General features: G+C 39.9%; 2 protein-coding genes across 2 annotated transcripts in view; both read left to right on the plus strand.

The window, feature by feature from the left end:
* The window catches only part of sspo (SCO-spondin), an 86,702-nt gene extending 76,966 nt beyond the window's left edge, over positions 1-9,736 (plus strand). Inside the window, 4 exon segments of the mRNA XM_073488441.1 lie at positions 863-923; positions 1,768-1,898; positions 5,900-6,050; positions 9,359-9,736. Coding sequence (XP_073344542.1) covers positions 863-923; positions 1,768-1,898; positions 5,900-6,050; positions 9,359-9,381 — 366 coding nt within the window. The 3' untranslated portion in view covers positions 9,382-9,736.
* Positions 9,737-13,832: 4,096 nt separating this feature from the next.
* Positions 13,833-24,665, plus strand: part of kcnh2b (potassium voltage-gated channel, subfamily H (eag-related), member 2b) — a 269,252-nt gene continuing 258,419 nt past the window's right edge. Inside the window, exon 1 of the mRNA XM_073488708.1 lies at positions 13,833-13,908. Within this exon, the coding sequence (XP_073344809.1) occupies positions 13,833-13,908 (76 nt within the window). The remainder of the gene's footprint in view (positions 13,909-24,665) is intronic.

Below are 24,665 nucleotides of genomic sequence, written 5' to 3' on the forward strand. Positions count from 1 at the left end.
TCGCTATTTTTGGTCTTCATGTCTTACTTTTTGCCTTTTTAATTCCTGCTCCTTTTCCTATCTGTTTAGCTGGTCTGATACTCAGCCTCTCTGTCTCTCTGCCTCTCATCTCCACTTCTAAGCTGAATCTCAACCCTGTCCCTCATGACCCATGGTGTCCCAGGTCTACATCAGTTCTAAACTGGTTAGAAGGAAAACCAGTAGTGTTCTGGGTAGTGAGGACTTGGACAGATGTTACATGTTTTAACACAGTCCATTCACGCAGTATCTCGACTGGTATGTTGTTGTGTTGTGAGGTATTCTATTCTACTGTAGTTAGCCATGCTAACGGCATGCTAATGTTGGCCCACCACTTTGGTCCAGACTGAAGTATCTTTCTCTATTGGATGGATCGCCATGAAATTTTGTAAAGACACTCATGGTCCCCAAAGGATGAATTATAATAGAACAAAATAATAGTGGATTCACTGATCTGCTGACTCTTATTCTAGCCTCAGCGTTAGGTTCACATTTTTAATTTTAGCGAAATGTCTCATAAACTGGACTGGCTTTAGTTTAGTCGGAGTAGTTTGTTTTTTTTCTGTCCTTCCCCTTTCAAGTCCTAGGTATTTGTTTACTACATTCCTCTGTTGGAGCTTTGACTGTTTGGTCTCTAGGATTGGTTGTTGTCCTTTTGAAGAATGTGTACTTACATACACTATGTGATCATTGTCAAATACATTACAAAAGTTATGTTATTCACGTTACATTAGTTAGTGCTGGGGATGATTTTTGATCACTTGTTGTACCCACTTGTTCACCTGTGTGTTTTCATTGAGACTTATCAAAGACTGTTAAAAAGACACTGTTATCTCTCTCTCAGGGGGAGGTGAAGGTGGAGGAACCAGGCAGCTGCTGTCCAGTCTGCAGAAGGCAGTTTCCAGGTTAGTATAACATACAGTATGCAGAAAAACACATCACACAATCTACGTAATGGACTGAGTTTCAGAACTCACATGCAAACTATAGGTATATTTGGTGTGTCAAAAAAATAGTCATTCAATGCCCTGAGTAGGTGAATGAATGTGAGCATTAACATTCATTCATTTGTATCAGAAAGCATGAAACAGATACATTTCAAGCATGTGATCAAAACAAGTCAGTAAAACACTGAAGCTGCATTTTTACTCTATGGCTGTTGTTTCAATTGTCATCTTAAACTCATGACCGTGGCGTTCCATATTTCCACACCAACTGTGTGTGGATGCTCAAATGCTGTAAAGTAATGCTTCTCCAACAATGGTCATTTAAATAAACAGAGCAATTAAAATGCTCCAAAATAAATCTCAAACAGACATACAAAAGCATTCTTGTTCCCTTTATTTCATGTTATAACTTCCCAACCACTCCATTGGATTTGAATGTTCGACTGTTAATTTTTCAGGAGGCTAAAAACAAAGTGCTGCTGTCTCCAATTAGTGAGAGATTCCATTACTTAACCTACATTGGAGCTTTAATCTTCCTCCCAGTGGAGGAAATGTCACATGCTGTGAGGGAGCATGGCAATGTCACTGTGCTCTCTGGCTCTGGCTCTTCCTTTGTCTTTTTCCTCCTTTTTTTTCATGCAAATACAAAAAAAAAAAAATTCTCTGTTATTCTTTTCTTTTTTTTTTGCTTCTTGCTTCTCATAATCTCCTTTTTCTTTGTCTTCTGTTTTCCCCATTTACTGTCCTATCTCCTTTTGCCCTTTTCCCTCCCTCCTCTTCCTCCTGGCGTTGTTTCCGTAAGGCGAACCCGTGCCAGAGTGTCGTCGCTATGTGCAGGTCAGGAACATCACTAAGGGAGACTGTCGACTTGAAAACGTGGAGGTCAGCTTCTGCAGGGGACGCTGTCTATCGAGGACTGATGTCATCCTGGAGGTACGCAGAAGACACACACACACACACACACACACACACACAGAAGATATTACTCTCTGAGGCATCATTGATGCGTATTGACCTCAACATGAGTGACAACTGGTGGCACTCTAAAGGTCAATACAGCAGCAAAGTGGACTAAAAGGGATTGGACTGGAACAGGAATAAGATGTTGGTTCTAATTGTTTGCAAATTGCCCACCAGGCCTGCACAATCACAATCAATTACAGCCTCTACAGTCAGGAGGTTGTACGGTATTTATTCAATCGGGAATGTTTGCTAGACTTTGGCCCTTCAAATCTGAACCAAATCCACTAACATTTATTAAAAACATTGTTTACAATGTGCAAGAAAATAATCTGGATTATTGCCTTCAGTATCACTGTGAAGCCAAATGTCCCATCTGTTTTCCCCCTGAAGCATGAGCTGGCATCAGGGTGTTAAGAGAGTTTTTACAAAACAAATTGAAGTCAAACATGTGTCCGCGTTCAGCTGGTCACACCTGCTGTAATCTCACTTCCTCAAACATAAACAAGTTAGAGCTAACAGGCTGTGACAGTCTGCCTTCTGCCAACTGTAGTTACAGTTATACACACACTTCACACAGACGACATGACGGCAGGTGAACAAAAATCCATAATTCAGTAGATGAGTCACCAGTGATCTAAATATAGATGTTTTGAATACAAGTAGGGGTCACGTGTAGAGTCTGCCAGTGATTCGATCGTCTTTTTTCTTTCTTGCCTTCACTTGTTGTCTTCATCTCATCTTGCAACACAGCAAGCTCATCACTTCATCACCATGGTGACTTTGTTCTCCCTTGGCATCCATACATCTCCACAGTAAAAATAGAGTCCGTCACATTAGTAAAAATAAACATCAGCTCAGCCAAATGTGTCATTACCTCCTGTTACTGTGGCAACCAGGGATGGTAACCGGTGACTAGGCCGCACAGAGAAGTTCCCTTTTTCATTGAGCAGCAGCAGGACTGGAAGAAGAACCAGTGCATTCACAGGAATCACACCAGCTGAAGTGTTAATCATGCAAGCACACACACACACACACACACACACACACACACACACACACACACACACACACACACACACACACACATATGCTCACATACATTGCTGAAGTCTTGTCAAAGTGTATGAAGCTGTAATAACTGCTACTTGGGAGATCAAGGTGCTTCTGAGGGTTTGATCCTGGACTCCCTCCCTCCTCTCACCTGCCTCTCCCTCTGTTATCTGTCATTCTCTGCTACCATCCATTGCACTTTCCCCTTATCTTTCCTCCTTCACCTGCAATAATTGGATACATGAGTACAACTTCAAGAAGCTGCCTTCTATCATGTAAAACAGGCTGGGTTTTTTTATATCAAGTGTTTCAATTTTGAGTAACAAAAATGCTAGATTTGTGCATGTTTAACCTTTTTATGTTCTTCTTTTATTAATTTGATTTGTCGTGTAGACCGTCTTTGAGTATCTTGAAAGGCACTGTTAAATGAAATGCACAATTATCATTATGAATAATAATAACAATAATAATAATAATTAGACTGTAGTGTTTCTGTGTTACGGTATTTTGTCAACAAAGACCTTTTTAGCTTTATACAGTATTTTTGATTTAAAAATGAGCCTAATGCCTTCAGTATGAGTAATGTGGAAGGTGTAGCTCACAATAATGAACCACAGATAATTGTTAACTCGGTCTGCAGTTTGCCTCAGCTCTATGAAGCATTTTAGCATCTTTCAGCTCATTGTTTTAGTTTTAGTTTATCAACCAGCAGCTTTATTGTTCTGGTCCACTCTTAGTGCTCTCGGCAGAGTTGTATCCAGCTTTAGTGAAAAGGTTCTGATAAAACCTGCTCAGGAATTCCGGTCTAGCTGGCGATGTGATGGCAGCATAGTGCAACAGGTTCCCGACAGCAACAATCAGAAGACGCCCGATAAAACTCAAATGTATTAAAAGCAAGTTTAGTTATAGCGGGCGAGCGACTTACTAAGTAAGAAACACAACGACGAAGAAGATGGTCAGCTGCCACAAGCTAGTAGCATTAGCAACATGGAGGCCAATATGCAGCCGGACGGCGATTTGGGGCCAGACCGCGATGCTAACCTGAGAGGCAGAAGAGGCCTTAATGTTGGAAGTCAATGTTATTTGTGATCAGGTTCACTATTTTATGACTGTGTTACAGGTTAACGATTTTGGTTTTCTTCTTTTGTTCATGCTACTGTTCCTTACAGCACCAGGGATATAGGTGTACAGGGGCTTAAAACAGACACAAAATGCAAAGTATTAAGTCAATTAAAATAATCACGTATAATGTAAATGGGCTGGGAAACCCAATCAAGAGGAGCAAAGTTATGACAAAATTGAAGAGGGAAGGGGTGGAAGTAGCTATCTTACAAGAGACCCAGAGAGAAGAAAACTATATAATATAAAATGAATGATTAAGGAGCTGGGACTCTCAGACGTATGGAGGGGTTTGAACCCGACAAAAAGAGACTATAGAGTGATAAATTGCAAGATAGGGTCAATGGACTTTTCGGATCACAGCCCAGTTGTTGTGGATTTCATATTAAGTTCTGAAAAGAAGAGCACTATTTGGAGATTAAACATAGGGATTCTAAATCAAAGGAGGCAGCAAATAAAGATGGTTATAAAAGAATACCTTAACATAAATGATAATGGGGAAGTGTCCCCGCCGATTCTTTGGGAAGCTTGCAATCAATCAATCAATATTGCTGCTAGAAAAGCAATTACAAGAAAATGGCTCCAGCCAGATGCCCCCATCTATAGAATAGAAATCTTTGTAATGGAAGAATTACCTTTTCAATGAGGCTGCAGGAATACACATTTGAGGAAATTTGGAAAATGTGGAAAATGTATATTTCCCTGTAACGCCCTTCTTTTGTTTAAAAATGTTTATTCAACTCTTTATAACTTGTAATTTTAGACACCCCTGTCTGTTTTGTATTGTGTTAAAAGCAGGAAAACAAATTGTTTAAGATGTGTGTGCAGCAAGGATTATTCTTTGAAAATGTGAAACTGCCTGCTCGTATTGTGGTTCAACAAGGACGACACGGTTACAATCATTGTAAAGCTTCTGCGTTTGTATTCTGATAGAAAGTGTATTATTGTGGCCGCTCCAAACACACGCGAACGCAGATGACAGCAGAGGAGAAAGGAGAGGAGGGCCTGCTGTCCTTGGCTGTAGCTTTTTCCTAGTTCCTCAACCCGTCTGCCACTGAACCAGATATGTTACCTGCTAGATATCCAGCGGACATCCCGTCACATTGGCAGGCTGTTGGCTTAGTTGCTGGACTGAGTTCTGTCTGCTGGACTGCTGGTTTATCAGAGCTTGTTTAAGAAACACAGCTGTCTTAAATGACATTTATGAGCTTTAGGTTTGCTGGACAATGAAAACAATTTACTTAAAGAGGCTGAAAGCTGCATAGTTTGTTACTTACTCTCTTTGGCTTCATCAGTGTGAGCTACCACTTTCACATTACACATACTGATTTGATTTATTGAACAAATTTAAAATATTTCTAAGTGGAGCTTTACATTAGTGTCTGTTGTGATTTAATATTTCCAGAAATGCCCCACAGCAAATCTTGTATAAAGAATGCTTTATAGATACTATATACTGTGGATTATACTGTATTGTCTTATCATTTATATAAAGTTTGGGGTTCTTATTTCTCCACCTGCCTCCTCTCTCCTCCTCTATTAAACCTGCCCATTCACCTCCTTTAAACTTAACCTGCTCTTCGTGCACTTCCCATCCCCTTATTTCACCTTTTCCTCCTCTTCTACACATCATCTCTTCATTCTCCACTTTCCTCTTCTCTCCCTAAACCTCCTCCTTCTCCTCTTCACCCTACAGCCTCTCCTCCTCATCATATTCCAATCTCCCTAATTGGCCCGCCTCACCTTATCGCCCATTTATTCTCCCTTGGCTTAACAGCTCTATCATCTCATTCCCTCTGCAGGAGCCCTACCTCCAGTCAGTTTGTGAGTGCTGTAGTTACCGTTTGGACCCTGACAACCCAGTGCGTTTCCTCAGCCTGCAGTGTGACAACGGAGAGAGCGAGCCGGTCGTCCTGCCTGTCATACACAGCTGCGAGTGCACCAGTTGCCAAGGTGGGAATAACGAATGTGGCCGAGTGGATTTCCTTGTGAATGACAGTGTGAAAACAGAGCATTTAGATATATGTAAAAATAGTAGCAGGGGACACATGTTTACACACTCAGGTCCCCGGGATCCACAGAGGAATGTCAGGAAGTGTTTCAAACAGGGAAGGGCAGGGAATTTGCTCTCAAAATATACATATCCTGAAGTGTATTTGCAGACACATGATAATTGCATTTTAAGTGAAGTAGAAAAAGTCTAAATCATATAATGTAATATAAGCTAATATCATTTGAGCCAGAAAACAGGATAATACTCATGCAGCTAACTTCACGGGTTTGATTTGTGAACCTTGGATGAAGTGATAATAGTGTTTTTTACTTTGATATATTGGCTACATGACTAGAGATTCAAAGCCATGGCCACTCACATGCTGATGTGCAGATCAAATTAATGAACTCATGAGTGACTTTAAAGCTGTGGAACCACCAAAAACAAGTTTTTACTCTGTCAAACTCTTAGACGAATTAGATCAAAGGCACTCAATCTCACTTAAACAATTTACCTATGATTTATTGAGCTTTGATTGACTCTTTTATTATATAGCCTTTTTCTGTTTCATATGTATTATAAATCGTACTACAAGGAACATTTAACTGATCATGAAACAGTTTCAGTTTCATACTGATGCCTCCATATGACCCACATAAGAAAATGGGACCATCAGAGAGAAGACTGGCTATTTATATATGATTATTATAGTTCCTCTTAATGCCTGTCACCAGGTCAGATAAGTCATAACATTTAAACTGTTTTTTATGGTGGAGTGCTGAGGCTGAATTGAGGCGTCTCACAGCGGAGGAAAGAAGCTGCTCTGTAGTCTGGTGGTGCGGCACTAAAACAAAGTTTACTTTGTTTCACAATCTTCATGTTACAGTTGGTAATGTTACATAGACACAGTGACCCCGCATCCTGCACCCAGCTGAGTTTGAAAAAGAAAACTAGCATGAAAAACTATGTTGGGTCTTTTTTTCACTCACTGAAAGTTCCTTATAACTGCTGCATATCAAGAAAGAAGTTTTTCATCATTAAAAATGAACTCAAGTACAGCGTGAGGTTTACTTAAACATTAAAGTTCAGTTCCCAACTTACACAAAATACACAGCTCATACACATATACATGAATATCAGTAAATAAATGTATTGATAGTATTATTATTATTATTATTATTAAGATGAACATTTGAACCATACATCTGTTACCTTTAGCTGTTTAGACTGTGTTCACTTGCAAGCCAACTTTCCTGTACTTGGGTCACAGCAGGTGACAGATTTGAGCAGTTCAGATGTCACAGCTGTCTCAGGTTGGTGGGGTGTGTCCACTACTACTGGTTGCTGTGATGATAAACATACTAAAGAGCTACATTATGATAATTTCTAATCCTATTAGGGTGTTTATTTTCCATCTAAACACAAATATGAGGATTTTAAAGAATCTAATGCACCAGATGGTTTGTTTCACAGAACCATCTTTGAAAGGCGAAGTAGAGAACTGTTCGAAAATGGCAGACGAACCATTCATCTATCACTATGTCTCTTTGGCTCAACCAATTAGATCAACAGTACGAGAGTGCTACCACCAGTGGAGCCAGTTGGTAAATCAAACTTTTATCAAAGTCAGTCGAGATAAGAGCAGAAACATCTTTTCCATTAAGAAAAGCCTTCAGTGTTGTTCTTTTCTCTTCTTTCAATGAAATATACTCTCTAGTTATGATATATGTAATTCGCCAAAAATGTTCAAAATATAGCTCTGCTTCCCTGTCGGTGCTACGCGCTGCTTCTCCACACGGGGAGAGCTGACGTTTCACTTGTTCCTATGCTTTTGGTACACCTGGTATTTTGTTCACTTGTCGACAAGCTGTTATTAAGGTCAGCAGACATATAAGCAGTTGTGCTGTTTTTATGTTTCAAACTGAAATGGAATGAATACCATGCCCACCCGGCCTGCACAAAATGGCTGGTCAGTTTTTGGAATGCACCCGTGAAAAACACATGCAGTAACATCACTGATTGAGTGTAGCCAGTGCAGCCAGTCTGAAGGTTTAATCCCACAGAGAGCAGCTCAGTAAGTGGCTGGAACACTCCAACCCCTCAATACAATTTATCAGTCACTTTCCATTAACTCTAGGCTGACACACAAACATACACACACACACACACACACACATGGTCACTGAAATACATGCAGTTACACAAATTCACACATGCACATACACTCTAATCTTAGCAAAACATACGTTTGCCTTTGCCCACGATGAATAATTCAATCAAGGATCCCACCTCTGAAGCAATTATGTGCTAATCCATTCATCAACATGGCTGATTGCGTTAGTTAATTGGATGTAGCCACATACGACACAGAACATCCCCCAGCCCTGATTCCCCTCCTAGCTCTACACTCCCGTGGACATCACGTCTGACGGATTTGGTTGCGACGGCAATCAATCTTTGCTACTGTGTGGCCGCTCTCTCTCTCTCTCACACACACACACACACACACACACACACTTACACATATCAGCTGTTTTTCTCATGTGACGCTACCTCTTTTGACCTATTACACTTATTACTGACACAAGACTGGAGATGACTTACACTTGTGCATTTTTCAACTGCTGATGAGATTTTGTTATATATGCACTGTGGTTCACGCATGTCATTGCTATACATCTGCAGTTGATTTCATTTAATGGAGTTTTGAATTAAAGGGGCACTTTGTAGTTTTGGAAAAGAAATTCAAACTCAGAATTTTGATATTTTAAATATTAATGAAGTAATAATACAAACTCAGAAATATGTATTTTTCCATAAGTGAATAAACAAGCTGTTCTCAGAGGAAAATAAGGTCCCAGAACACTGTTTGGAGCTAGAAAGGTGGCAGGGTCCGCCACATATAAACAAACTAAAACAGTATGAAATTGTGTTGTCCTTTAAGGTCAGTTTGTTTATTTAGTTTGTTCAGTCATGAAAACAAAGAGAGTTTTATTATTTAGTTTGTTTAGGCAGCAAAAAAAAATGAGCCAATGAAGATCTTTCTCTTCTCATTAACATTTCTTTCCCAAAACTACAGAGTGCAACTTTAAGTTCAACTATGCCAAGGCAGATATCCCATAATATATCAAGTCATGCTGTTCAGACACATTTTCATATGAAGATGATGTTTAATTCGGTCTCTTTTATCCTGCGGACGACTGACATTAGTACAGACATAACAGTGAAGTTATGATTCCAACAGTGTGGCTGTTCCTCTTCTTCACAGGAGGTGACCTGTCCAGACGCTGAGGGAGTATGATGAGTGTGTGTCTGTGAGCTGAGTGTGTGTGAGTGTGAATGTGTGTATTCACAAGAGACACTGCGAGCAGGACGATGAATACCAAATGAAGTGAGAGCGCCACACTGAAGACTTTTGGGGCGGACAGATCAATGGGTGGATGGATGAGTGGAACATAAAGCCCTGAGAGCCTGTTGGTGTACACGTTGTTCTGTAGTCCTTAGTCATCATATGACTGGATGCTACTGCTGATTCTGAAACTTTGTTTATTCTTCAGCCTGTACAGCTTTTACTACTGTATATTTAAAGACTTAAGATACAATGATTCAAGCAATACCTATTTTGCATTAAAATATGTTTCATTTGTTTAAACAAAATGAACCAGCAGTCTGCTTTAAGTTGGAGTTTATATATTTGTACATGTTGCAGTTTACAGTGTACCGTAGTTTACGTGGACATGTCAATAAACATTTTCTCCACATGGACAATACTTTCAACTGTCTCTCTTTTTAAGAATCTTAATGTCACATGTGAATTGGACATTTTCAAAAGTGTTTGGCTTTTATCACATATGCATTAAACTTTCCACTTTGAAATGTATGTAAATGTATGATTTACATGTGATTGGCTTTTTTCACATGTAGGAGAAGAATTTCCACATGTGGAAACAAAACATGGCACATGAAATCACATGAAATGTCATTCTTCAAATGTGAGCTAATTTTAACATGCAAATATGCTATAACGTCACAAGTGAGCTGGGTATTTTCACAAGTGATCGGCCTTTCTCACATCCAAATGTAAATTTCCACATAAGAAATTTACATTTACATTTTACATTTTACATTTTACGTTTACATTACGTTTTACAATTACATTACATTTCAGTGAACCAGAAGAAAATCAATATTCCAGCCCACACCAGGATACGATTGACACTATTTTATCAACAGTTACATTTAAAACAACAAGGAGCGAACTACACGTTTTGCATGTTGCTTCAACAGATTCAGTCCGCAAATTTTTAATCAAGTAGTCTCACTCGTATTCATATCCTGGTGTGTTGTCTAAGAGAATATTTAACTACTCCTTTATTTTAACACAAATATTTTTGGTAGTATCGCTGATTTATCTTGTTAAAGAGAAGTAACTTAAGGTTGCATCATCCAGTTGCAATGAAGCATTGACAGCTTTGTTGTGTCTGACCCTTATGAAAGCTTCCCTTCTATCTATACAAAATACTACAAATCTAATGTCCACACAAAGTCTGAGCTCTGAAGTTTCAGTAGAAGCAGATGTAGGCCAATGATGTGCATTTTTTTGTCATTTTTTTTCCAAAAAAGGAACGTGTGGACACGCACTGATTCATTTTGTGCAGAGTGAAAACAGTTTCCCTTTTCTGGTGATATTTCTGATGACAGAGTTTAATTTGCCGCTGAACTGTTTATTCATTATAAGACGATGTCACTTTTAATGGATGTGTCAAAGTGGAATCTGAAGCTTTTTCACTTCATTTATTCAGACATTTATTCATTATTGTGCACAGTAAAATACATTAAGAACTCCTGAAGCAACTAGCCATCTTTCTCTCTGTCTATCTTTGTGTGTGTGTGTGTGTGTGTGTGTGTGTGTGTGTGTGTGTGTGTGTGTGTGTGTGTGTGTGTGTGTGTGTGTGTGTGTTCACTGGTAATACAAAGAGTTTGACAGGCCAGGATCTGTCTCATCAAGAAACTGTCTGCTTTTTCTTCCCTTCTGTCCCCTCCTTGCCTCCCCCCCGCCCCCCCTCCTCCCTCTCTCTGTTCCTGACTAAATAAGGGAGTTGAGAGAGGGAGGCTGACCAGCAGCACACCTCCTCTGGCTTCCAGCTGCTGTAGTAAACACTGCTGGATGTAATAAGTATACATTTTTAATTCACACCAAAATGTCACTTTTTGATGGATAGCTCCTGAGGCCTCGTCCAACCACAAGGCTGCAATTCATCATGTCTGACCAATCATTAAAACACTGATCGCTGGAAAAATGAATGCATTCATGCTGCTGTGCTGCTCATTTTTGATAAATGCATCGAGGGGGCAGCAGTGTTGTTTTGTGCCTGAATCAACATAACTAAGAAGAAGAGAATTTTACTCAGTCAAGGCCTATTACATCTCTCAGACTGATCCAAAAGATTGTTCTACTGGATTTAAAGGGACTGTGAGAAAGCTGAGGGTGTTGGACAGGCAGGGGAAGAGCTTAGTCTGCTGCTGCCTTCAAGTGCAGTCAGGAAAAGACAAACTCTGCCGGTTGCTCACATCTCTTCGTACTTCACAACTTTTGGATTCAAATACCTTTGTTGCTGGATTTCCTGAAAACAAATGCAAATACTCTCACACACTGTCTCTCTTGCTGCTGGTATATTTATTCAATGTTAATACATGCTTTATTTTATGTTTTTATTTAACTCTTATGCTGACAGGTTGTGTTCCACATACGGTTGTATAAAGATGACAACGTTCTCATACAAACTGTGCAAAAACATGCTGGCTAAGTTATCTATTTCTCTTGATTTCCAAAATAAAGCATCAGCACGTGTTTCTGACCAGACACATAAAGGAACTCAAGTTAATACATGCACACGCAGAGAAGCCTGTGAGGAGCAGGAATCAGATTAGAAACTACACACAGTCAGATTATTCCACAAACTAAACACAATTTAAAAAGGCACCATTAAATTTAGCCAGTGACTAGAACTGACGATTTCAATATGACCTCCTTGAAAGAAACACGAAGCTGTTTATGTCATTTAACACATGGTTTGCAATACATTTGATGACATTACAGTGCTCTTTGCGAAAGTATCAGTAAAAAAAAAAGTGTGTGGTCAATACAATCAAGTGTAATTTGATGGTGATTTGTTTCACTATGTTTTACATTTAAGTTGCAGAGACCACATATCTACACTTTCAGCCTTACCCTCCACTGTCAATCTGGAGCCGTTCATACATAAAGATGGCGGACAGCTGTCTCAATAGGACTGGTCAATCGTCCATGCGCGCTTTAACCTCAGCACAATATCCGACGGTCCGTGAAGGCATCATCCCCAGCATAAATGACGGAAGGGGGAACCCCGGTGGTGTGACGTAGCAGAGCAGCCTGAGCGGTGGATCCCCGTCCAACAGTACGGCACAGAAGCACCACTCTGTGTGTTTACATGAAACCCAGTGATTCACGAGCCGGAGAGACGCCTCACTACATTTGAGGGGCGTGAACACAGCAGAGGAGTAGCTTACAGCAGGACGTGTGTGTGTGTGTGTGTGTGTGTGTGTGTGTGTGTGTGTGTGTGTGTGTGTGTGTGTGTGTGTGTGTGTGTGTCAAATATATCCCTCCCACACAGGAAGACAGGTGATGTAGCCGAGCACCTGTCAGCAGCAGCCGTTTGACCGCAGGTGAAACACAAAGCACGTTCCGTTTTTATCTGACACCATCAGAAAGGCTTCAGCCGTAATTAGGGTTCACTCTGAGCGGTCATTTACAGGCCAGTGCCCTCAGTTGTGATAAATGATCACTTTTTATCACATAAATATTGTAATAACGTCATTACTGGTACTGAGAGCAGGTTTTTACCAGCCCCCCCTTGATTTCCTCAGGTGTAACTGAAACTCTTCCTCTCGGTGATGAGGAGAATGTTGGTAGCTGACAGTGCATCTACTTCTGCTTCATCTACATCTCCCGCTCCTGATGAGCAAAGGGTTAAAAGAGGCGCAGCTAGACGCCGGTGGAGCTGAAGTCATCCGGCAGAGCGCACAGCGAGGAGGAGGAGAGATGCAGAGAACACCTCCAAAAACACCCATCTAGGACGACTCAAGCTGCGGATCTGCTCTCTGCTCTTTTCTTTTAACCATCATTGTGTTCCTTCTCTCCCCAGTTAAACACACAGACATCCAGAGGCTCAGGGAGGAGGTGGAATGAGAAACACATCATAAACGCGCAGCTGAGCGCCCCAACTATGGCTCCAACGACACTCGTCGGAAAGCTCGCCCAGTCCGCCTCCCAGGAGCGGGCTGCAGTGCAGGATGAGAGGTCTGCTGTGCTCCACCGAGTGTGAGACCAGGAAGGAATATCACCTGACAGGCGGCCCTCCCCCTCGGGGGACAGAAACAGACACCCTCGCTCCTATCAACCTGGAAACTGGAGGCTGGAAACGGCTCAGATCTGCCGTGCGTACAGTGCGCCTGCTCTCCACAACTCTCCTCTCCTTCACTTCTCTGCTGGAGAGCCAACACAAGCCTCTCGTCTCTCTGACCAACTTGGGAAAACTTTGGCCCCAGGATTACCGCCGCTGAACCTGTCAGTGTCGAGTCTCCATGCAGGGAGCGCAGTGAGCATCGTGCGCTCGGCTGCGGGGACTGGAAACACAGCCTCGGCGTGATATTAGTCAAACTCCTGCAAAGTCTCTCAAAGTCCAGAGGCCACCGCAGCGAAGATGCCGGTCCGGAGGGGCCATGTGGCTCCGCAGAACACCTTCCTGGACACCATCATCAGGAAATTCGACAGTCAAAGTAAGGTCACTGTTTCTTACCTTCTGTGAGAACATTTATAACCCTGCCTGCAGCCTATTTTCTTTCTTTTAAGGCCCACTTTTAATAATTGATTTGTTAACTCCAAAGCGGTTTGGAAAATGGCACTCTAATGATACAGGCTTCCAGCTGACATTTTGTTTTCCAGAATTAGCCTCCATAATGATGTTTGCTGATGCATGGTTAATAGCTTTGACAAGTCTCACAGTGGTGCAGAGATGCTGTGGCAGCCGAGGTGAGAAAATGTGTGAAGACTGAAGGAAATATGAAGAGAAATCAAATAAAACTTCATAAAAACATGATTCTTCCTTTTATAGATCACATCAGAACAACTTACACCAGAGGGGTTATTTGTGTACACCTCATTCATTTCTGATCACAACATGAACAGTTTGTGTAGATTTGAACTGCTGAAGTCTTGTTTGTGGATCTGAACCCTGCAGCTGCACCAGACGTCTGTCATAGAAGACTGATTCAGTACAATAAAAAATCTGATTAGTTTTGTTTCTGCAGATCCTCTCATGCCTTAATGTCGCCCTAAGTGTCTCATGTTGCTGCTGTCTTGACTGATTTAGTCAGAAAAAGCAATCTGCAAAAAATGACACACTGAGGTGCTTTTGGAGACATTGACTCTAATATCTTTGGCTCAGCTGGTGTGGATATGTAAAATACTTTTATACAGAAACTGCTGGACACCCTAAACCTATTCCAGTGCGCATATACTTTTCAGACATAAAGCTATTATATACTTTGTTTTCTTTACCTCGAAGAAAAAAAATCAGTCTCCTATCAATTAGTCTGCTGTAAGTTATAAGCTAGAAAAACAAACAGCTACTAAATTTTTCATCGAGCCCCGGGGCATGAAATTTGAAGCTGCCTATATTTCAAAATACACAGGCTCCATCGGTCCTCGCCTTCCCTGCGGCAGTGTTATCTTTGATTCAAATCATTCATGATTTTTTTCCATCTCTGAACGTGTGACCAGACTTTCAAACGTGCCTCAGCAGCCACACAAAGGCACGTATCCTGCAGAAACACACCTCAGGGCTGATGAGGAAGATGAGGATGATGATAGTTGTGGTGTGAGCAAAGAGTTAACATTTAGCCAGGTCACGTTTTGACAGTCAAGCTGATGTATGAGACATTTATTGCAGATATAAATGCAGGTTTTAAGGAATGTAAATGTCAGATACTGCCCTCAGGAGCAGATCAGATAAATCTGTGGATGTGAGCCGAAGTGAAATTGACCAAATCTTCTGCAAACTTGACCTTGTGAGACTTCTAAATGTTGAACAGTATCCTGCCTGCCTTCCACCATCCACCATAAGATCTTATTTACCAGGCTGCTTTGGAACTTGCTGCGTTCGTAACACCCAAGAGTCAAAGCAGCTGTGGAGCTTCAAACAAGGTGTGAGAAGGATGGATTTGGTACAAAAACATGCTGTTTTCTGACACAGAGGTGCTGGAAAGCGACTCCACACAAGAGCAGTTCAGTTGAATAATTGACGTTGAAGTTGGGTAATCAACATTAATCCTGTGGTATTTATTTTTTTATCCTTATAAGCGTGGGTGACCCTGCAAAGCTGAACATTTTCTCCCTCTGTTGGAGCGCTGCCGACTCATTCCACCATGTTCATCTCTTCAGTGTATCTTCAGAGAAGATTAGCAGTGGTTCAACATGTGGCAGGGAGATTATGTCCGAGAGGAGCACTTTGGTGTTACAGGGGAACATCACCTACAGCTGAGAGGCACAGATCGTCACATCAGTGCTCTCCAAATGTTTTCCCACTGACTCATATCTTCAGAATCATTTACTATTGATTATTGCAGGCTTTTGGTCAGGCTAGCCAAGCATGCTGATGATGGTGATGATATGGTGTCTAATGGCTGTGGGTAATGAGCTGGAGGACATAGAGGAGGAGTGTCAGTGGACTCTAGCAGCTGTTTATTCATCCTAAGTAGTTTCAGAGTTGTTGAAGTAAAAAAACCCAATGGCAGAATAAATGTTGGCAATGTACGTTTCTGCAAACCATGGGTATGTTGCAACCTTATGTTTCTCTATATTCCAACTTTAAGTTATTTAGGTTCAATTTTCAATTTCACGTTGCAACAAAAACCACTTGGTTAAAGTTAAGAACAGATCATGTTGGCTTTAAATACCTGCTTTAGTTGACACAAACATGACTGTAGATGTCCCGATGTCTCACTACAAACACCTGTTTTTGTCGTCATTGTCATGATGCCTCCTAAAATATTCAGTGGTTTCCAGTGCTGGGTAACAGTAAAAAACAGTAAGCAGTAAAAGTAATTCATTACATTACAAGATTACTGCTATTAAAAAGTAAATATTGGCTCTAAAGTCATTGTGTAGCCTTCTTTACCGCCCACAATCGTTAACTCTGCATCCTAATTATAGGAATGACAGACGCTATATAACATTTACAGCTTCATTTTGCTAACAATCTGACAGTGAACCTGGCAGAGGCATTCAGTATTAGGCACAACTGTTTACATGAAAACAATACAACACGGGCTCTTATAGCCAGTAAATGATGTTTAACAATGTAACTAATGAACCCGTGAACACTATGAGTGCTGACCTAGAAACCATAAAAGCACAAATACAATACAAGTACATGGGGCTTTTTTTTTTTCAAAAAACATTCCTACATACAAACTATATAAGTGCATTTAGGCTTTTCAAACACACAGACTCATCCAGCCAATGTTCTGATCATAATGCAGGAGAAGATGCTTTTCAAAACGTGTGTCTGACATTCGGTCGTCTTGGGGGTAAGGACAAGACTTCCGAGGCTGGCAATTTTTTACAGTAGCAGATTACTTTTGTGAAAAACTAACTAAATAACTTGCAAATGTTGAAACAAAGTATTGAACTGCCAACACTGGCTTGTGGGGCTGGACCTGAATATTCTACATTTCAGAAAATTGTTTGGTATTGATTTTTCAGTTTTGAGATTCAGAAACTCTTTGTTTCTTTGTTCTTTTGGGTTTTTTTTGTCTCTTTGTCTATTTGCTTGTTTCTTTCTTTCTTTCATTTTTGTGTGATTTGTTTGTAGCCATTGAATAAACGCCAACTGCAAAATAGCTGTAATTATGTCACACAAGGTGCACACAGTTAAAAAGGACCTTGTTTAATCCAAACCCTCAGGATTACAGATTTGCTTAAAATACACCAAACCTTTTGAAAAATCTATTCACCAACAAATAAAAATACAAAAAACAATACTGCAGACAAAATTGCAATATGGTCACAGAAAATGTCCAAATCACAGTAGATGATTTTTTTTTCTATACTGTACTGTGCAGCCCTGCTCAAGAATCGCCTTATCCTTGAAAGTTAAGACCTTTAATTAGATTTTGGAGCTATGCTGTCCATCCAAGAACAGAAAAATAGAGCCTCTACACCGACTACCCCCCAACTGAAGCTTTGATTATTTGCTGTTGGTTACTATCAAAGCTCTGGAGCCCAAGAGTTGGGATTCGAGACAGCCCTACTTTACTTCTCTCCTGTAACCACCACCATCCCCTCGACCTCCTGATATGACAGTCAGGTCATAAACATGTGAACTTGATATGACGCGTTTTGTATAAATGCCTGACAGCCTGATACATACAAATGTGAATGCATCAGTGGTTTGCAGAAACGTCAACTGCCAACATGTTATCCTGGTGACTGGGCTGAGTTAAAGGCACTGGAGTAAATCTGCCTCTCATACAACAAACTCCTCTACCGATCGAACTTTAAACTGCAGCACTGCAGAAAGATTTGCAAATACTGCTGAGTATTTTTCAGAGCAACCCTTACTGTCTTCCCATATCATCCTCTGACTCCACTTTGACCCCACTGCTCCACATCACTGAAACATGAGCCCACTCGTAAACATGAGTAACGTGAGCAAACTCGTGTTTCTGAAAGGTGGACCCTGGTGTGGGCTCCCATCCTGCACTCCTTTACTGTAATGGAAGCTGGCTGAATTCCATCTGAAAAACAATCAAAAGGAGTTCCATCCTGTTTATTCAGCTATACAGTACATGATGGAAAGCATCTCCGAACGCAGGGCTGTAAAAAGCAGCCTTCATGGTAGAGTGAGCGTGGCAGAGTCATTTCTTTTCCACAATGGGACCGCTTTTAAAATAATGCACTAAGATCACGAGCTGTGGATACTTGATGCTCAGCCGTGGAGATGATTAAGGAGCAAACTATGGACATCTGTTGTCACCACACACCACATGGAGACCGTTCCCACCTGGCATATTGTGTGACAGGACAGAGAAATCCTGTTGGAGATGTTCTTGAGACACTGTGACAATTTCATCAACCATCTCTGGTGCTCATAGGAGGAAATCATTGCCTGTCCTGCACTGAATTTCAGTAAAGAAAAGAAGACTGTAATGTGTTTGTTTCACAAAACTCGAGAAAAAGACCACGCTTCAGTGGTTTAAAAAAAATCACTTAATGTTTGGATCATTTTCATGGATTTTATCTTGAACATAGAGTCACTGTGTCAGCACTTTTGTTAGCCCATTACCTGAAAATAAAAGAGACATGAGATGATTCTTTAGATTTTTATTTTACCCCTGGTGTGCCACTTTTTTCCTGATTTTTTTTCCTGGAAAATACAGATATTTAGGGATGCACCATGTTGAATTTTTCTCATTTTTGCTGATTGCTGATGCCGATACTACGGAAGCCCTGAGGGACAAATGAGAATTTTTTTTTCTGGTGATCTGTTTTCTAAGTCTCCTCTAAATTATTTTATCTCCTGTGTTTCTGACTTGGGATCTGGTGGGGAAAATAAGTTTTGCCAGGATAATCTTTGTAATTTCCTTAATTATTTTTTAATTAGCTGAAAATGTGAAAAAAAAAAAAAAATGAGGAGAAAAAAAAATATTTTTTTCATGTGTGAAACCAAGTGAAAAATATTTTTTTCACATGGAAAAAAAAAAGAACTTTGAAGATTATCCTGGCAAAAATTTATTTTCCCCACCAGATCGTAATTCAGATACACAAGAGAGAAAATAATTTAGATCAGACTTCGAAAATGGATCACCAGAAAGAAATGTCTCTCTAGCCCCTCTGGGCTTCCGTACATACTGATAAATGCACATCTTTTTTCCACCTAATTGCAGTGAACATCAAGTCTCTTCTGAAACATAATTCACATAGTATTGTGTCACAGATTGTGTATTATTGTGTTACTGGTCACAATAAGAAAACGTGTTGCTTACGCATAATTAAAACTTCATCTTATCACATTGGCTGAAAGGTTTTTTTCAATCCGTTAAAGTCTATCTTGGCGGATAACGATGACATGCCAATGTTATCATGCATTCCAAACATACATCTTTACTGTCAAGATCGCTCTCAGTGACTAAAGCAGAAACCCACAAATAAGTGGTTACTAATAAAATCTTACCCAACAAGGAGATGATCTTTTTCCACATTTTAAATTAGCCATTCAGGACAAAAAAGCAGTCCTGCATTAGAACCAGTTCCAGTAACACAATGAAATATGATCCAGGAAGGCCAGTTTGATTAATAGATCTGCGAGCCGAAGGCTTATCAGATGCCAAAACACTGCTAAGTGCTTTATAATACAGTGAATCAGACTTTAGAACTCTGGAAAGTTATCATGCTTACTTTTATTTTGTTTTTGTTGCAACAAATTGAAGTGTGGTGCTCATGTGACAAAGCAATCTACCATTAATGTGTGCTGTGTGTATTTAATACACCACCTTGGTTCAACTTTATTTTATTTTATTTTTTTGCTGGTTTCCTCTGTGTCCTGTGTGTATCCCTGCTTAGCCACTGCCAGCCAATGAGGGGGCTGCATTTTGATGCATTTTGATTAACACACATCAACTCTCCCTTTTGTACATCAAGCTTAAAAGAAGCACTTTTACATACATGCACCCAATCAGTCCGCTAAAGGTGGTTCTGAAGCTTGTTCAAATGTTTTAAGTTAATTTGAGATTCACAAATCATGAGATTTACATGCTTGAAGTATCTTTTAAGAGTCAAACATCATTCATACTGTAAGAAATGATCATTTCTATAGGGATCCATGAGGTCACTTTAACAGCAGCTATAAATTGCATTGATCCATTTGGGGGAGACACACAAATCAAACAGGTGGCAGGCAGCCTGAACAATAACAAGCAGTTGCAGTAACACATTGATTTCTATGCTGTCTCTAGCTGTTTAATGGATTCTGAGACAGAAACTAACAAGAGGTCAAAGCTGTTTTGCATAAAGTTTACTGATGCGTCCGCTGGAGGAATGTGATCATTGATGACATGAGGAGCTGACCAATCAGTGGGAGGGTTTTATTAAATCCATACACAGACTTATGTATACATCATGATTTTAACAAATAAAGAAAGATATCTGCACCAATCTGACACTTATTCATTTATATATTTGATTAATGTTCTTCTAAAACTAGAACCGCTCTTATTCTGGCTTCAGACTATATGATAACATGCTGAAAATGGTTGTTGAGTGCGAGTGTGTTGATTTTTTTTGTCCTGTGTAATGTGTCATAGTGGCAGCCCAATTGACACCGCATCTTGGATGCCTCATAATGTCCCAACAAAAAGACTTAAGTGTCAGAATGTTTCTGCCCTCCATGATGTTGACCAATAAGAGCACAAAGCACTCTTTCTTGCACAACTGTAAACAATGCAAAGCGGAATGATGTTGTTGATGCAGCGCAGTGGAACTGTGAAATAACCATTATCACACATTAATTTGGTAGCTAATGTTTGTTTATTCTTGTTCCCGGAAGTCACCAGCACCTCCATCCCAGCAACATCATAAAAAGTCAGGAAAGATGGCGAGCTACAGTTGGTCTTGATGTAGTCTGACTGTCCTTCAGTCAAATCATGGCAAGATTTTATTACTCTTTAATCACCTAATTGGACACAGTGACCATCTTAAAGGATACATTTCCTGTAGCTTTGTAGTACACAAAACATTTCTGGAGCTTTACAGTAAAACAGCGTTGCAGTATTCTCCTAAATGTCTGAAGTAGATAAGGGACTTGTGTAAAACTGAAGAAAAAAAAAAATCAATGGCTCCATACAGCAAGTCCTGCGTAATCGAAGTCTCTGGATGAGTGGAGATCCCAAATTGGTTGGAATAGATGCTATTTACATGTTTTTTAAAGCCAAAATCTTCACTGTAGCTGCTGAGCTGATAGCGCTCACGCACACTCTGAAGTTGTTGCATGAGCTTGACCGTGCGTTGAGGTTGTAAATAATGTCTTTTCATAGAAATTTGGGGTTTCAGGGCCTCTAGAGACTTGGATTCCGTTGTACGAGCTGTATGGAACGATTGAGTCCATTTGTTTTTTAGTGTTTTCTCATCAGCATGGACTTTAGGAGATAATGACTGAATTCACATTTTGAGTTGAAGTTCTCTTCTCTTCTCTTCTCTTCTCTTCAAAGCAGGGACTGATTGGCTCCAGGCCTGCTGCTTCTTACCCAAAATGTCACATTTTAACCACTGATCTGCTTATGATCAAATTTCAGTTAATAATCTGTCTTATTGCTTCATTGTGACATATTCAGAATTACACATCTAATATCAAATAATCAGATTTACACAAAAAATGCTTCTCATCTCTCTATGATGATCATTTGTGAAATTGCACTGATAGGCCAAAGGCTATGCTATTTGTTTGCCAAGACAAACTAATTTGCAAGTGGCCTCAACAGAGAATGCATAAATTGTGGGGACAACATGTTTACTGTTGCCTTGTCTTCTACTGGTTCAGACTATTGTATTTCTATTTGAACAAAAATTATAAATAATTAGATGTGGCTTTATTAAATCAAAATCAAATCAGATCAGTAGAGACAGCATGCAGACAAACCAGTTCTGAAAATCTAGCCCTCATGGTTTCCAGCTCATTATTTTGTGCACTGTTATCCTCTGACTTCATACCTTCTCTGCTTACTGTATACTGATCCTCTGTGCGTGTAACACTCTCTGGTTATTGTCCTGTGATGCTTGATGTTTGATAGCCATGCTGCTCCACACAGATTAGACTGCACAGACAGCCCGTGTGCCTCCCTGACAACAACACACAACATATTTGCCCTCTATATGAGGACACAGCAACCTTTTGGGTCATGTGTTGTTGTCTGCTCAGTGCTCCTTAGAGAAGACTTTGCCCAATTACAAGCCTCAAAGCCACTGTCCTCCAGGGAGGATGTTACCATTCTACAGCTAAAGTACAAACACCTCATCACCATGGCAACTGCCCCCTGACTCCCCAACCCACACGCCCACCCACCCTCACACACACACACACACACACACACACACACACACACACACACACACACACACACAACAGGAAAAGGTACAGTGCTGGTCAACTCTAGGTAATTTCATGTTCTCCGTCTTTTAGACACAGTTTTAAATATATCATACAGCTTATTGAATGTTAACTATTGAAACATACAAGTGGTTGCTAATTCTGATAATATAGCGTGCTAAAAAGTGATAGGCTCCAGGTTGAGTGAACCAGAACCTTTTGAACTTTAATTATGGAGAATTGAGACATGGCTTGGATCGAGCCATACACGTGGACGAGAAGATCTTACCAACAAGTCTTTTGATTATATCTGAAGCCTGATATCTAATTACTATCTAAGTAGCACTGGGTGATAAGGTCTTTCATTACAATATCAGATAATCAGATTTTCACACATACATAAATTATTCTGAGTCAATCCAACATCCTGTTGCCTGGAATACTAATGCACCAAATGTGTTTACTGTCAGAAATGACTTAAACTTAACTGTATATTTGTGACCCAAGTTTTTGTCTTCTCTATGTCTCCTTCACTATCACTTATGTGCTTTGAGCTGAGTGCTGCAAACACGGTAGGGAAATCAGAAACCGACAAACTAACAACTTGTTGGTATCTCTTTGTCATTTTGAGATATGGCATCATACATTCAAAATGGCGGAGGGAAGAAGAAAAGCATAAAGTACCTCAGATACTGTTAAATCCTCTCAGTCTTTAAAAAACCCCAAACCGGTAAATAATATCTTTCAACTAAATAAGTTGTAATCCAGGTTTTAATTTAAAAAATTAAAACATTTTCTTTGACTGAAAAAACATCTGTCAACCCCAGGAGAAGTTCTGCACCAACGGGGAATATATAGCCCATTAAGATTCCACCTTATTTTGCATGCTTTATTTAAAATTGTGATATAATTTACGCTTGAATAGTTTTATTTAACTGCAATATTAAAGAGACTTATAAATATAGGTCAATTTGATCTAAATATAGGCTCAATAGGCAGAATATACCCTTTGGCTCGTAACATCCACTGGAGAAGACAGATGTGTTTTCAGTCACAGAAAAAATGAAAAATATTACACAGGACATTTTTTAGCCTATTACATTCTGTTTAAAACTGATAACATCTTGTTCAATATATTGTTTTGACTTGTCTGGTTTTCTTAGGATAAAAGATGTAACAGTTATTCCTTAATAAGTCTTTATTCCAGTGATGCATTATGTCCACTACAGTAGACATTTATGTAACTCCTTCAGAAACAACATATATATTGAAAAGAGAAGTTATCATCATGATTTTCACTTGTTTAAGAGGAAAAACAATGATAAAAAGTATAACTTTGTGATTTGATAATTCCTGTGTTAAAGGGATAAGAGGGCAGGGAGTTTTTTTTTTGTATCTGGAATAGACAGACAGTAATAAATGGTCAACGTGTACATAAAACACAAGCAGATTTGAGAAGGGGTCGTAAGGATAATCAGTTGTGAACCCCAAGACAAGTTAAGTTTATTTATACATCACAAAATCACAAGTTTGTCTCAGAGGGCTGTGCAGTCTGTTCATGTAACATATGGCACACTCTATCATTAAGCCATTTTTCTGACAAGCTCCACAACTGCACAGCAAAATTCACCAGTGTGTAGCCTATTCAAGAAATAGGAGGCTTGCTGACTCACAGGGTTAGCTGATGAGCTACTGTAGCTGATGATCTTATCACTAGCAAGGCCAGACTCAGTTTGTTCAATGAAGAAATATCAATAGCTGTTGTAACATGGTTAACATTTGTCTAGTCTCATTAAAATCATCCTCATCAGAGATTCCAACTTAACTGTTGACATGGACGCTAAATAAAGTGATTTGATGAGATGTGTGTACATGCCCCAAAGCATTTAAACAGAATATATCTTGTTTGACATGTGATTTTTTTTTCAACTTGACTGAGAAAAGTCAGTTCAGTTATTCATTTGGTCCTTCTGTTCATGTTGGGCAACATATTCACAGTTTTTTCAAAGACGCATTTGTACCATTACTCGTGTCTCATAACCGTCTGCTAATTGTGTTGAGCAGTTTATTCTCCAGCAAAGAAGGGTTAAATAAACATGGATGGAGCAACATAGATAATAGGCTACCAAAGCTCCCTCCATTGTGGACTCTGCAGCTTTCCCTGCTATTAAATTTGTACATCATGGTTCATCAACTGAGAAAACTTCAAGAAGAGCAACCTGAGTGTGTCCCTGTTTATGATGCACAGAAGTGCACTATAGGTGCCACATGAAGGGTAGACATAACAATTACAATGCAGAGACAGAAATATAATATCCAACCAAGAACTGCAAAATATCAATGATACACAGTTCTAGGAATACAGAGTAATATTTTGGTGGTACAATCGTAGTA

This window comes from Pagrus major, chromosome 19, assembly GCF_040436345.1.
Source record: "Pagrus major chromosome 19, Pma_NU_1.0".
NCBI lineage: Eukaryota > Metazoa > Chordata > Actinopteri > Spariformes > Sparidae > Pagrus > Pagrus major.